At 35.1% G+C, this 15,497-nt stretch overlaps 1 protein-coding gene across 1 annotated transcript; it reads right to left on the reverse strand.

Annotated features, from left to right (window-relative positions):
* Window positions 1-1,030: 1,030 nt before the first annotated feature.
* On the reverse strand, window positions 1,031-13,204 carry LOC138321084 (cyclin-dependent kinase 2-like). The gene is made up of 8 exons (XM_069264497.1): window positions 12,939-13,204; window positions 12,447-12,524; window positions 9,340-9,460; window positions 4,741-4,911; window positions 4,192-4,293; window positions 3,643-3,712; window positions 2,921-3,054; window positions 1,031-1,984 (listed from the first exon to the last, which is right to left on the reverse strand). The coding sequence occupies exons 1-8, from the start codon at window positions 13,187-13,189 to the stop codon at window positions 1,877-1,879; spliced, it is 1,035 nt and encodes a 344-aa protein (XP_069120598.1). The 5' UTR covers window positions 13,190-13,204; the 3' UTR covers window positions 1,031-1,876.
* Between the last annotated feature and the right edge of the window lie 2,293 nt (window positions 13,205-15,497).

The raw sequence follows: 15,497 nt of genomic DNA on the forward strand, positions 1-15,497 counted from the left end.
GTAACGGAAAAAGTGCAAAAAATGAAAACCTAAAAATAGCAAAAGGTACTACTAGACCGTAAAAAGAATGTGTCTATGAAGTTTCGTGGAAATATCTCTGCTGGTTTTAGAGTTATGCTCCGGAAATGAACCTGCTACAAAAATATAATATTTTCAGCAATGTTTCTATGGTTACAGAAAAATGCACAAAAAGTGAAAACCTAAAAATAGCAAAAGGCACTACTAGACCATAAGAACAATGTGTCTATGAAGTTTCATGGAAATATCTCTTCTGGTTTTAGAGTTGTGCTCCAGAAACGATTCTTACACAAAAATCTGCCATTTTCAGCAATGTTTCCATGGTTCAGAAAAGTACAAAAAGGAAAACTTAAAATAGCAAAAGGCACTACTAGATGATAATTTCCAATGGTTGCAGAACAATACAAAAAGTGAAAACCTTAAAATAGCAAAAGGCACTACTAGACCATAAGACCAATGAGTCTATGAAGTTTCGTGGGAATATCTCTTCTGGTTTTAGAGTTATGCTCCGGAAACGAACCTGGTACAAAAATATATTTTTCAGCAATGTTTCCATGGTTTCGGAAAAAATGCAAAAAATGAAAACCTAAAAATAGCAAAAGGCACTACTAGACCAGAAGACCAATGTGTGTATGAAGTTTTATGGAAATATCTCTACTGGTTTTAGAGTTATGCTCCGGAAACCATTCGTACGGACGGACGGAACCCATTTGTATATCCCCCGCCAACTTCGTTGGGCGGAGGATAAAAATTGGTTCGTGGGCAAATTTCCATTGTTCGTGAAAGAGGTCCTTTCAACTAATTTGGTTCAGTACTTTTGGAGAAGTCGAAAAAGTAAATTGTTTAATCGCCATACGACGACGGACAAAAGGCGATTAGAATAGGTCACTTGAGACTTCGTCTAAGGTGACCTAAAAACAAATGTGCAATTGTCTTAAGCACAAAACCACAACAGAACAGTAAAAAGTTTTCAAAATTCATCATATATTGTGATGGACAAGTAACAACTTCAGAACTTTTCTTTGCTAATTCAATACAATTTATTTATAAAACATTTCAATAATAAACATAATTTACACAATCAATAGAATATGTACAGAATACATAACAAATCATGAACACATTGGCAAGTAAATTAAAGGCACTATTCCAAACTATCCAAGATAGTCTGTTCTCCTATAAAAATACTTAAAACTCGTGGTTTATCATATAGTAAAATTATTCACACTAAAAAGGCATTCAAACACATCAAACAATCTGTAATATAGATATGTTACAGATGTATCTGTAAAACAAATGTCGGATTTGGGAAATCAAACCAATTTCACTTCTAAAAACTTTTCTTCTTTACAGGAATAGTCAACATCAACACTGTGCCTTGTAGAAAAGATACCAATGAAATACCGATAATCTGAATACATCAGATATAGGAATAAAACTTAAAATGGGATTTTTTTTTTTTATTTTGCTCTTCTATCCCCATAAATATTTACAAATCATTTATAACTGTTACACATTTTTGATTAAATGCAATACATTTCAATGATGACATCATTTATGCTGAAGCAGTATGATTTGAAATTTATAGGTAGTGTTTGTCTTCTTCAAGATCAACAAATATATAAAGTAGCTCTAACAGGCACCATTATTGCACAAAAAAGCTTAACAAATATCAACAATTCTTGACAAGGTACTGATGACAATGATCAAATCTTTGTCAATACATTATCAAAGCGATATAAATTAATGATCAGTCAATTCATTTTCCATTCTTCCAAAATCATCAACTGTTTAAAATACATTTAAAATTTGTTTTCTACATAACCAAAATAAAAGCATCAACGATTCGGGAGACATGTTATTTTAGAATTTGGGGAGGCCTTTGCTTGCACACTCCACTGAAGTAGGGATGAAGGAGAGCAGACTTGGCAGAAATCCTCTGGCTTGGCTCGTATTTCAACATCAACTAAAATCAAAGAATATAGCATTTTAGTATGATAGTCAGTACAAGTATCACTTCCCCTATCATGTCTGAAGAATTTTAACCCATCATTACATTTTAACAAATTTAGACAGAAACCTATGGGAAGCCTAGATTATTTGGGTACACTTCCGAAAAAGTTGATCAAAACCTGAAGCATTATAACAAAATACCCTGAAGTAACACGCTATGGTACTGAAGCTGAGCACATACTGTGGTTTTGGTATTAACTCTTTCCATACTCGTGACACCTTATTCCGTTGAGATTGACATGTGAAAGTCTTACCTGCCAGTTTAGCTCTATTATACATTGGAATTATCTCGGTAAAAGTGTTTAAAAGATATATGTATTGGAAATATAATAATATATGTATTGGAAATATAATAAAGTTGAAAATAATTATGTACCAAGTGCATAATCAATCGTAATCATAACTGAAGTGTGGTTGTTTACAATCGCAACACAATGGCAGATTATTTTGTTACAGATTTTCTGCAGATTGTTATCGAGAAAATAATAATAAAATTGTCAAAAAATTACAAGACATTCCAAAGGGATCTTGGTGCTCACCAGATAATTCAAAGAGGAATCTTTCCTCTGCTTTTCACAAACTTCAACTATCAAATTCAAGATGGCAGCCTGTCTGCCAGCTTGTTGACCAATTGGGAACCTACATATGAAATTTGAGAACGATCCCTTTAGCACTTTCAGAGATATAGCAGTAAATCCAAGATGGCTGTCTGGTGTTGACCAATTTGTCCCAAAATGCAATATTGGCATCTAGGGCCATAGGGGAACACACATGTGAAATTTGATAAACATCTCTTTAGTACTTTCTGAGAAATAGCCCCAACAATAATTGTTCGAAAGGATTGGAAGAATTAAAATTTACTAACTTGATAAAGAACAAATAAATATACCTGAAGTAATTCCAGTCCATCTCCGAGTAGGTTTGGTACAGCGTTAGATACACACTGTTGGGGCCATTTGGGAAATGTGGACTTGTAGTCAGGCATCTGTGAAACCCCCGGCCATGTGTTCTCATCTGGTGTACCTGTTACAAACTTAACAATGAGCCAATAGCCGACTTATGCCTACCTACTCCTTAATTAACAAAACACCAGTGTATAGTTGCGGTGTAACCATGGCAACCAAAATTTTGCTAAAGAAAATCAGCATGCACCTCTACACATAGCCTCCCAACGCTACTGCCACAAGTTTCGTTAAAATCATAATTAACCATCATGTACATATCTTTACATTAGGTTTGTCTTCAGTTACATTTAGTGAATTCCATTTTTTTTATTATTATTATTATCAAGACAATTAAAATATACACTCATCAAACCAGACAAGTGCCTATCAGAGTTAACAGTAACAGAACAAGAGATGATCTGGGATCTTGGGACACACCAAGGAATGATCCATTTCCGACAATGGAAAGAGGGATCTTAAAAAGCGGTAACAAAAACCGTTAACAGATGGAAGGACTATGGATTACTGTGGTAAGATCTATATTGAGATCTTGAAGTCTATTTATAAAGTCAAAATTTCTCGATAGATTGTAAGATTATTGGATAAATAACTATAATTATTTTTTCCATGTTTTACAATGTAAAATCTTTGACCAACTGTTATTTACCTAAAGTACGGAATATCCTAAATAACTGGTCAATCTCGGAGTCTCCTGGAAATAATGGTCGCCTGGTTATCTGTGGAAATAAATAAACCAGATTGCAAATTCGAAAGACTCTTAATTTTAATTGAGGACTGAAAAAATATTCTACAATTAAGATTCTGCACAAGATTCAATGTCTTCCATTAATTAATACATATTAGTGAGTCTCCAGAATAAAATTACAAAAGCTAATTTCTGAGCATTTTTCATTTCGGTGTTTCAGAGTTGAGCAATCAAGTATACAATATCGGTAATTACTAATTAGTTTGTGTATATTGTTAAATGAAAACAATTTTTTTTTTTTGCAAAACAAATGTTCAAATTAAACTATTATTGAACACTGCGAGTATAATTTTTCAATTTATAAATTAACAATGTTCAATAAAAATTCAACTTTAATTTATTTAAAGTATTTTGCTGTTTCTAACCCCTAACTATCTAATTACCAGTTCATGTACACTAAACTTTTAATATATAAATAATGATTCTGCTGCTGACTTTAATAATTCTTACCATTTCAGCAAATATGCCTCCAAGACTCCAGACATCGACAGGTGTGGAGTAGAAGCGGCTACCTAAAAGTATCTCTGGTGCTCTGTACCATAATGTAACTACCTGAAATATAAGAGAACCAGCTATTACCTGACTGTGGATGTTCTGTAGGGACATAAGAGAACCAGCTATTACCTGACTGTGGATGTTCTGTAGGGACATAAGAGAACCAGCTATTACCTGACTGTGGATGTTCTGTAGGGACATAAGAGAACCAGCTATTACCTGACTGTGTATGTTCTGTAGGGACATAAGAGAACCAGCTATTACCTGACTGTGTATGTTCTGTAGGGACATAAGAGAACCAGCTATTACCTGACTGCGTATGTTCTGTAGGGACATAAGAGAACCAGCTATTACCTGACTGCGTATGTTCTGTAGGGACATAAGAGAACCAGCTATTACCCGACTGTGGATATTCTGTAGGGACTATCTAAATTTCTTTTTCTTAACCTCAATTTGAAAATTAACAATGGGTGGTTAGGAGGGAAGTTAGTACAAAGTTGATACCTCATGTGTGTAGGTTCTGACGGGCACACCAAAAGCTCTGGCTAGGCCGAAGTCGGCCAGTTTAATGTTTCCTTCCACATCTATAAGGAGGTTCTGTGGCTTCAGATCACGATGTAGAACTCTGTGTGAATGACAATAAGCAATCCCTTTCAGCAGCTGGTGGAGGTAGCTCTACAAACAAAACAAGTTCAAATTGGGAAATTGATAATAACACTATGATACATTAATTATGTTGTCTACTATCTTTGCATACAATATCCTGAATTATGAAATCCTGTATACTTTTTAATTTAAGAAAAATTTTCACTCTTTGCAAACATTTCTCACCCCCAGTAAAATTTGTTCTTGGCGTTGATAGGACAGAACAAAAAAAACATTTGTGTTTCCGTTAACCCGACCGACCCTATAAAATCAGTGCCTGGACAAAAACTTTTTATCAGTTTTGTCCTCAAGCAAACAAATAACAACCTAAGTTTTGTTAGGGTTTTCACAAAATCCAGAATTTTTGTACAAATTCTATAAATCTAGGACAAAAATAGTCTCATGTGAATCAAATCCATGGTTTATAGAAGGTTGAATAAAGTCTACTTCAATTTTTCATTGGAAGACTGGGATGAAGAGAATTTTTTTTTTTTTTTTTTTTTTACCCATACCTACCAACCTTTCATTTTCCATCTATATCCAACTTATTAAAATGAATACAACTATATTTATTATGCCAGTTTTACTTTACTGTCGACGCGGGAATACTTCGAAAGGCAGGGCTGCATTACTTCCTCGATATGTGGATGAACCAGTTACCTGTGCATCTATACACACGAGTGTGGTTAATTTATTCTGGGAATGCAGCACTTATTTTCATTGGTCGACGCATTTCTATAAACACGCCCATTTCCTCAAAAAATAAGCTTCAGAAAAAACGTGCGTTTGAACTATCCGAATTGAAATCAGTATTAAAAATCAGTTTCAGTACCGATACATATCTGACATGCGCGACGTAAAGCAGAAAATTTGTAGGAAAAGCAACACAGTTTGCTGTTTTACCTGAAAGATGAATTTCTCTATAATCGTGAGCATTTATTTGTAACAGAAGCCATGGGTGTAGTCAAAGCCCCAAAACAGCACTGTTGATCGAGGCCTAGAATCTACAACGACGTCTGTAATTATTTACCGACAGTAAACCACAGAAAATCTAGTTAAGTATTAGTCCTTTGTTATATTTCGTAACTAAACATGTTTTTTGATTATAGAGTCGGTTGCTTTTACAAAACTGCTGCTGAAATGTTTACATTCTGTTCGTAAAATTAGGTCACAATCGAACTGTCAGATTGTCTACCCCCCGATGGCAGATTGTCTACGTCTACAGATACAGATTATGTTAATATATTTAAACTGATGAAAAGTATGTATCGTTTACGTTTACATTGTTAAAATATTACAAGTGGATTGTTTTGGCTGGAGCTGAATATCCAGCTTTCTCGCTAACATGACACCGCGTAACTGGCTTGCCCAAACCAGCGTACGGTACATATTTACATGTAATAACAACTTGATCGGCTGACAAAAGAAAGACCAAATGTTGAACTTTAATGTCGATTTTAAGTGATATCTTTATCTAGATTGGGCCTAAGGAACATTGGCGATTTCTTCCACGTACATCAAGAACAAATATGTACGTTGTTGGGGTGCTTTATGGGGATCCCATTGTGCCGATTTGCCGACAAAAATCTTACTTTTACTTTGATCATTTGACGTGTTGAAACTGTCATTAACTAAAGATATTTTTTTCCTTAAAAAATGTGTGTTTGAACTCTCCGTCCGTTCAAATTAACAAGTTAATTAAAATATTGAGTTGTTTGTTCTACACCGAAACTGAGAGGCCATGTACTACACCGTCACATCTCGGTGATCACTGAATTGATGAGTTTTAAGTGCTGTCAGTGTTGTTAATAGGGCGGGGCTTATGTAGTCAGACTCAACCAATCGCCACGCGAATGTTATCCCATTCAATTTGTGCCTGTAGTGATCAAAGGAATTTCCTCCGTCTGTCTGGTTAGTACTTCACCTGTGCCTTTCGAAGTAATCCCGCGTCGACAGTAAAATGTTTACTATTTTCATGCTCACATGTCAACATTATGTACTATTAAATTATATATTTTGGAGAAAAATTGCGTTGTACAAATATTCTGCATATTACAGAGTTATCTGCCCTTGTGGGTAGGTATTGATTGTGACGTCGTGTTTGCGAGCGTAATGTCATACTTTTCGGAGAAAACGTAAATTATGCCCATAAAATAATGACGTCACAATGGATACCTACCCGCAAGGGAGCTAACTCTGTAATATGCAGACAGAATTAGATATGACGAGTATTACTGTCAACACAATAATAGTGTGAATGGTTTTGGTTGACTAGGATGCTGTTGCTGTTACCTGGCACGCTGTCGATACACTCTAGTTTTGGCGACGTTACGTCATACACACGTGTTGCGGGAAGCACGCCCATCAGTAGCTGAGCTACTTTCAAAATGGACGACTTTGTTGAGCTTGTTAACCTGATACTGTCATTAGATACAATGAGAAGTTAGCCGTTGTTGTGTCCACATAGTTACATTTACAAATGTACTTCATTCCCAACACAAAGTTACATTTACAAATGTACTTCATTCCCAACACAAACCGTACCATCCGTCCTTGGCTAGGATAACTTGTAAAATACTTTATAATTATCTTATAAAAGTGGTAACATTGAATAGTTTGACATTTGAGACTTCTATGTCATACGAGTGTTTTTTTCTCTGTAATATAGACTATGATACAGTTGTTACAGCATATTAGGCTTACTCCTTTTCCGGCAGTTCCAGTCTCCAAGTTAACAGTAACATAACGCTGTAGAAAAGTCACAGAAAACATAAGAGGTTAGTGTAAAACAGATACTTATATCAAGATCATTAGCAGTGTTTTTTGCACTTACTATTTTCAACAGCCCATGCCTTTTCAATTGGGAAAAAATTTCGGGCGTGTATTAATTTTTCTAAACCACTTGCCCCATGCAAGTAGAGCCCAATAATTCACTTGCAATTGCCCAAAATTAAATTCCACTTGCCCCCCAAAAATACCTTTTTTATCGCTGTACTGCACTTAATAGAAAATTAAAAAAATGAAATTTTTTTAGAATTATCTAATTAACATTTCTAATCCCATTTTACAATATGTTTTCCTTCTATTATTAGAAGAAAAATAAAACAATTAATTTGCAATACTTTTTGCATTTTTAAACTTTTTTTTGTTTCTCTATTTTTTTCTCTCTAAATGCCTGAATTCCGGAAACCATTATTAGATCCCAAGTGCTACTTCCTACCTTGAACAGAGATCGTTTTTACACAGAAAAACTCCTTGCTTATGCCAAAAAAAAAAAAAATAATTAGACAACTAATAATGTAAGTTAACTCTGGAAACATTGTAATATAACTTAAAAGCAGTTAACTATTGTTTTAATCAGCTTGAATGCCTGTAAAACGTCTCTGAACTGAAGGTGCACCTAGCGACCTAGTTATGCTCATTTCGATTTTGTTTTCATTTTTTGAAATAAAATTTGTTTCTAATCCCAAATTATTTGTTTAAGTAATGTAGAATATATTTACACATTTAAGGAATGAAAACCTGGTACAAATTATCAACACAAATAATGTCATTTTTGATAAGTTTTTATTGGGAAATATGACTTCAAAATTGGGAAAATAAGGCATTTTTTGGCTAGTGGAAACAGCCGAAGTTCGGCTGTAGAGTCGGCCAAAAAAACCCACTGAACCTCCATGTGAAGTTTGAACAAAATCCCTTCAGTAGTTCTCAAGAAATATCGATAACAAACTTCAACTGCCAAAAACAAAGATGGCTGCCTGGTGGCCATCTTGTTTTTCCGATCAGCCTCAAAATCTGTATGGCACAAATATGGACCAAGGGGACCCTCCATGTGAAGTTTGAACAAAATCCCTGCAGCAGTTTTTAAGAAATAGTGATAACAAGCATTGTTTACGAATTGACAAAGGACCACGGACGACGGGCGATTTGAATATCTTTAGCTTCTGTACATGTATTCTGGTTTCCTAATTCATATGTTTAATATTTTTGGGTAACATCTCAGTCTTTGATTTCTCCATGACAATAATTTTGCCGTTTGCCAAAAACTAATCTAGTGATGTCAGATTTTACTACGGTAATTACCGTACATTCTGAACGCAATCTTACAATATGTAAACTACTTAAAGAATATTGCTAGGAGTCTTGTAATGTACGTCACACATGTGTTTGACATAACAGCGCCACCTGCTGGCACCGTCGAGATAACATCACCAAAACTGTGACCAAGTTATCAAGAGTGTGGCGACAGCGTCCTAGGTAACAGCAACCTGATGTAGTAATCAACCGAAACCATTCACACTATTATTGCATCGACAGTAATATTCAATTGGATTTGCGAGTACCCAAATACTCGTTGCAGCTCTAGGCGTTTTAATTATTATGCCAGTTCATAATCGCATGAACTGTTCAAGTGGAAACTGGATAAAGATCCTTAAAGATATTAAGCCCTGTTAATACCTTAATTAGGGAGGAAGGCAGGCCAGACGCTGGACAACTGTCCATGTACTTCTTCAGATCCTGGTTGAGGTATTCAAATACCAGGTACAGCTTCTTCTCGCTGTGGACCACATCTAGCAGCCTGCAAATTCAGATAACATCATTTTTGTCAACTTCATATGTAAAGTGAACTACTTTTTCTGCTTCAAAAACCTTATCTCTATAATTTTATTGAGCTTTGTTTTTATTTCAAACTTCTCGTAATCACCAAACAAAGGGAGATAAAGACCTTTCACTTGTAACTGCGATATGAAATTTATGTTGATGTCTACGGAGACATGCGACATCATAATAGTGTTATTACACATGTGTCTCGAGATATTTATGAGATGGCTAGACAGGCTAGTTTAATATGTGATAAAAAGATCCATCACTGACACTTACAACCGTGCTACCCCAACTGAGAATGACGCGTGTATATAAACTCCAACCGCTTACTTGTATCGATGTATTGAACGAGTGTAGCTAGTTATTTATAGACTTGAGTACTGTCGCCAATTAATCCACAGGTAAATCGCGGGCACTGGCTACCTTAGCTGTACCAAACACGATCGTAATTGTTACAAACACCATAAAAACTTGAGTAACTTACACATCAGTGTACTTTGCACACGTTTTTTCTTAGTGATGAAAATGCTGAAAAAATCTACTATTGGTATATTTTGCCCATTCAATTTTTTCTTCTTCGGGAAAACGATGTCCGGGGAACCACAAATTCAATGTTATAAATAATTATTAGAACTATTTAAAGATTATAATCTAGTTACTTAAAATTGCCACAATAAGTTATTAGTGTGTTTGAGATCATTAACAAACTTTAAAGAGCAATTGGATAGCAGATACGTTGGCATGCAATAATCACATCGTGAGTGAACTCGCTACATTTTGTAGGCAACCAGATCCAAGCTGATGGCTAATTATATAACAGTATGGTTGAAAATGCCACAAACCTTGCAGCTTGTTAGTTTTGCTGGAATAATATTACAAACCATTTATTGAAAATCCTAAATATAGGACAGTTTAGGACTCGTCTTATAAATCCCACGCGTGTTTTGACTTTTTGCACAAGGCCTGCAGCCAGGACACATGGCGGTTCTCTACGTAATGAGCATATTACTAGGTCTATAAGGAGTTTCATATGCAATTTTACTAGGAATATGAAGATTTGTTAAAATATCTTAAGTAAAGACATACTAATCAAGTGAATGTTGATGCAATTTGAAGAATATTTGTTTTGTTTTTAAGTAGATACAGACGCATGGTTGATGATATATAGATTGGTTAAGCTAACTAGTACTAAAAAAACCTAGCCATTCAGTTTCGTTAAGCTGGATGAGAGGCCGGAGCATAGCATTCAGTACCAATTTACCTGTGGATTTGGCGACATTACTCGAGTCTATAAATAACACGGCTACAGTACACTCATTCAATACATCGATACAAGTCAGCGGTAGAGGTTAATATAAATGCATCATTCTCAGTTGGTGTAGCATGACTGTAATACCAAATATTAAAACTTTCATTGTGATAAAATACTGTATGGTTAAATTCCTCTTAATCTTACAATATCTACCAATACTCATTACTATTAATAATTATTAACACAATTTGTGACGATTGTGACAGAATTAGCAATCAATGTAGGATTTGTAGTAAAGAATTTTTCTTTTTTCCTGAAAGCCCATTCCAATTGTTATAAGGGACCAAATTTATCGTAGAAGGATCTAATTCATGGAACATCCAGCGCAAACCTGATTTATGATGTAAACTCCTCAACTCCTTTTGTGAAGAAGGGAGAAGAAAAGCGCCAGTAAGCTAGTTCAGGAATCGAGACACCAGACTCAGTTTTTGGTGGCCACAGGCTGCCCTATTATATCTAGTTCCATGTATACAAGTTGGACATGAATTGTTAATAATCATTAATGAAGGACTCCAGTATGACAGATGATTTATCGGCCTCTCCACACTGAACCAAGCAGGCTGTGATACAGCTACACATTATCACTGGATCTCAGCCACTTGGTCAGTACTGCAGACCCACTCCTCACGTCATCCAGACTCCTCTTCCATGCATTGACTGGCAAGCAAGCTAGAAAAAATGCCAAATTATAAAGATGTCAAGCAATCCTTGATAAGCAGCTTTCAGTGTTAGGAAAACTGGAATATACATGGCATTTCATTGTGAATAGTTCATTGCATATATATACTCACCAAAGTAACCAGGAGCATGATCTTGAGTGTTGCAAATAACATCTAGCACTGTCCAAGCAGGCTGTGATATATATAGATTTGGAACTACATCCCAGCCACTTGGACAGGGCCAGAAAATCAAGTTTGATTTCCTCTTGCTTTCAAATTCTATCTTTGATTGAAGAAATGAATCTTGCCAAGTTGATACACAAAAATGTTGTATACAGCCATCTCAACATTCGAGAATTCACACTAGGCACTGTCCAAGCAGACTGTGATATATACATAAATTAAATTACATCTCAGTCGCTTGAGCAGGGCCTTGTCAATGATTTTTCAAGAGAGGGTCCTAGGATAAGGTTTGAAAACCTCGAGCTCCAAGATAGATGGATCTGGCCGACAACAATGGTTGATCTACAGGTTCTATATATATGCAACAGAAGAGAGTGAATATTAATTCTGAACTAAAACTGTCCAAACAATATAAAGGCAGAGGAAAATCATGAAAATGAAACGTCACTCACTTCAAGGTCTGTAATACCAGTGCCAGAAATGAGGACAAAGAGTGATTAGATGGTTCAGAAATCTCGACACTGACCAAGCTGCTGTGATACACACAGAAATATCTACATCACAAAGCAACTTGACCAGTGTCAAACTCCCATTTCCTCAAATCTTTGCAAGTGTTGGTTTGAAGTTAATGGAGACAGCAAGCTTGAAGCCATGCAGCTTTACATTTATAAAATCTGCAATATAAATATAAGGATTTACATCTTATATAAATCCTTGATAAATATGATTGAAGTTAATTTAATTGTGTTTATAGATCTATCCATTTGTATACAGTTTATATAACTAAATTGGCCGAAAGTGTATACCTGACAACGCTTTGATGATCCAACTCCTTCAACAAGGAAATTTCTCTAATGGCTGTGCTAGGAACTCCCTCAGATTCGCTACAGAACAAAGGACATTTCTTTTTATCAATATTGACACAAGAAAAAAATACTACATCGTCAATTAAATTCAAGAATTGCATGTGGAAAACTAGAATAAAGACTATTATCCGGGTTAAACGTAATCTACTCTAGTGAAAAGTTACTAACAACGAAAGAATGGTCAAATCACTTGTGAGGCTATTAGAAAATGAAAGCGTGGAAAGCATGCATCCTTTCAACTAAACTCGTAGCCATACAATGCGTTGTTTTTAAAACATACACGAATGAATGAATATCAAAGAGCATAAAAACATACTTTCTATCTTTTGCATTTTTTATAACACATGACTATTGTACACCAAAGTTCTTTCTATTCGAGTGAAGAGAGCATGGCGTCCCTTGATGTGTGCTATCAAAACATGGAACACTTACGCATCCAGCCGAATCTTCTTTAGGGCTACCAGACGACCTGTTGTTTTATCACGAGCTTTGTATACAACTCCATATGTTCCTTCTCCAATTTTTTCGATTTTCTGGAAATTTTCCATAATATATGCTCTATTTTTCCTCCATTTGACTTCTCCCGTCGCTAATTCGACGGTCCTCTGTGGCCGGACCTTTGTGTTGATATCTTGTCCGCCAATAGATTTTCCCGCGTATTTCTTGACGTGAAGGGATTTCATTCATTTGATTGGCTAATAATCTGCCACCCACGCCACTACTTTTTAGAAAAGGCGGGGACTACTGCGCACCACGACTTTTTCATTGATTAGACTTTTCCCGCACATATGCCTTTCCTTGCTCGATATACAGATATAGATACACGTGTAGACATTTTTTATATGATCGGAAATTAGGTGCGTAGTGTTTTAGAACATATCAACAGTGAATTTTCTATACAGTAGAAGTTATGAATATGCGTTGAAATTCTATAAGTAACCCTAGGTGTCTAACAAGTTTCATACGTGCATGTATACAATGTAATACATAGCTCAAATTATAAGCAACGCGTGCTCAATAGATTAGATTAAAAAAAAACCTCAAAACATCTACAATTTAAAAGTAACCAGAAAACCCAGGATGCCTACACACGTACACAAACACAATGTGTCTCATCATTATATACCAAACGTTTTGTTTCGATTAGGGAGGGGGGGGGGGGGGTTCGAAAGGTCCCGTAACCAGATATTGAGATAGTATACTATCTAAATCTCTGCTATAATCTAGCCATACAGACGATCATTATGAAGTTATGATCAGAAAAAAAGCATTTAACGCGAGTAACTTAATAATCTTTCGTAAATTTTTCGACTCCTTCCTGAGTGTTCATGGTATATTTTTCTAAAATTGTACAAAATAGGGGTCATACATAGAGCAAGGACGTATATATCTCACTTATAAATCCTTGCATAGAGTTAGCCAAGGTTAGTAAGGTATGTAGAGTATGGTTTTTACCTATTTTTGATCCAATCCCCTAAAACATCTAAATCAATGGTCAATAGATTTGGGTACTCTGGTGAGTCAATAATTACATCAACTGAAACTAATTCTCATATCCCTGTGGGATTTCAACAAAGTTCACACGTTGATTTCCGTGTCATTATATGTATTTTAACACCCGTTAGCTTATCGGAGGGCAGAGTTCAGCGTGTCACCCGAACAATGGGCCGGATTAATTTACGTCCGCTGTCATCGCACTTGATGTGAGTTGGTGAGACATATCACTGGTCATAAGGCCCACGGACTCATCTGCCATAGTTAGTTGATTTTATAACCAATAATCCATTTTCCCCAAGAATTTATAAGCACTTATAAATCCATGCCGTTTTCCCCTAAATTTAGCATACCATAGCTCTGAACACGAAATACACATGATTAGTGACCACAAAATTGGATTATCATTTCAATTCAATTTGTTTATTTCCACAAGCCTTGCGACTTATAAGACACAAAGTACAAGTAATACATGTACATATTGAATAATTTAAACATGTACAGGAGAGTGATTGTATACAATAAAACACAAACATTAGCGCACAATTATTATACATCATATACTATACAGTTACTGAGAACGTTTCTGGAATGCAAGTTTTGAGAATTTTTCCGAGATTATTTAAAACTCAAACATTATTTACACTGAGTAATTGAACAAGTTTGAACACACTTAGATGATAAGAATAATAAGGTTTCAGATATCAAACTCGTAGTTGGGTATAAAAAGGACATTTAAGGATGAAGTGAAACTCATCTTCTACATGTATATCATTCGTATTACAAACTGTACAGATTCTATTAGGTCGTGCTACGTTTTGAAACCTACCACTTGCTATATTTAACTTATGACTACTTAATCGTATACTTGTAATACTGTTTTTATACTTTTGATCAATGGGTTTCTTTAAACAATATTGTAAACCAAAATTGTCTACTAGATGTTGATATAAAATTCCTTTTGAGGAATTCTGTATTCTGTATAAAATTTCTTGAGTACATACATCATAAAATTTTTGTTCAATTAGTTTATAACAATATTACTCTCATACGTACTATTCCACAAATACCCCAATCCTAGCTTATTATCCGGCTTGTACATTCATGATCCAAACATCATTGTCTAATATTCTTTGCTCATAACATGCTTTTAATATACAATTATTGGTTTCTTTAAGTTTTACCCAGTATTTTCATTTTCCGGATAACATGCATAGGCAATCTACCTTACTCATAGTATACAATATCGTTACAAGTGTTTTTACCGACGCCTAGAATTCTTTTACAAAAACTAACATCAACCTCAAGTGCTCTATGAAAACCCCATACTTCACATGCATAACCTAATACACTACTTACGTTAGTATCAAATACTGAACATAATGTTTCGGTGTTAAAACTGTGACTTTTTAATTTGTTTGATAATGCAAAATATGTTTTTCAGCTACATGTTGTTGAGTTTTGTTAAATTTACCATTATGATTAAAAAACATACCT

This window comes from Argopecten irradians, chromosome 4, assembly GCF_041381155.1.
Source record: "Argopecten irradians isolate NY chromosome 4, Ai_NY, whole genome shotgun sequence".
Classification (NCBI taxonomy): Eukaryota; Metazoa; Mollusca; class Bivalvia; order Pectinida; family Pectinidae; genus Argopecten; species Argopecten irradians.

Bases quoted from the DNA above. Each gene is read 5' to 3' on its own strand.
- LOC138321084 (XM_069264497.1), bottom strand. From the start codon at position 13,189: ATGAAATCCCTTCACGTCAAGAAATACGCGGGAAAATCTATTGGCGGA. The intron at 4,912-9,339 runs GTATTAACAGGG...TTTTGTTTGTAG, and splicing joins TGCCTTCCTCCCTAATTAAG to AGCTACCTCCACCAGCTGCT. The intron at 3,713-4,191 runs GTAAGAATTATT...TTATTTCCACAG, and splicing joins GAGGCATATTTGCTGAAATG to ATAACCAGGCGACCATTATT.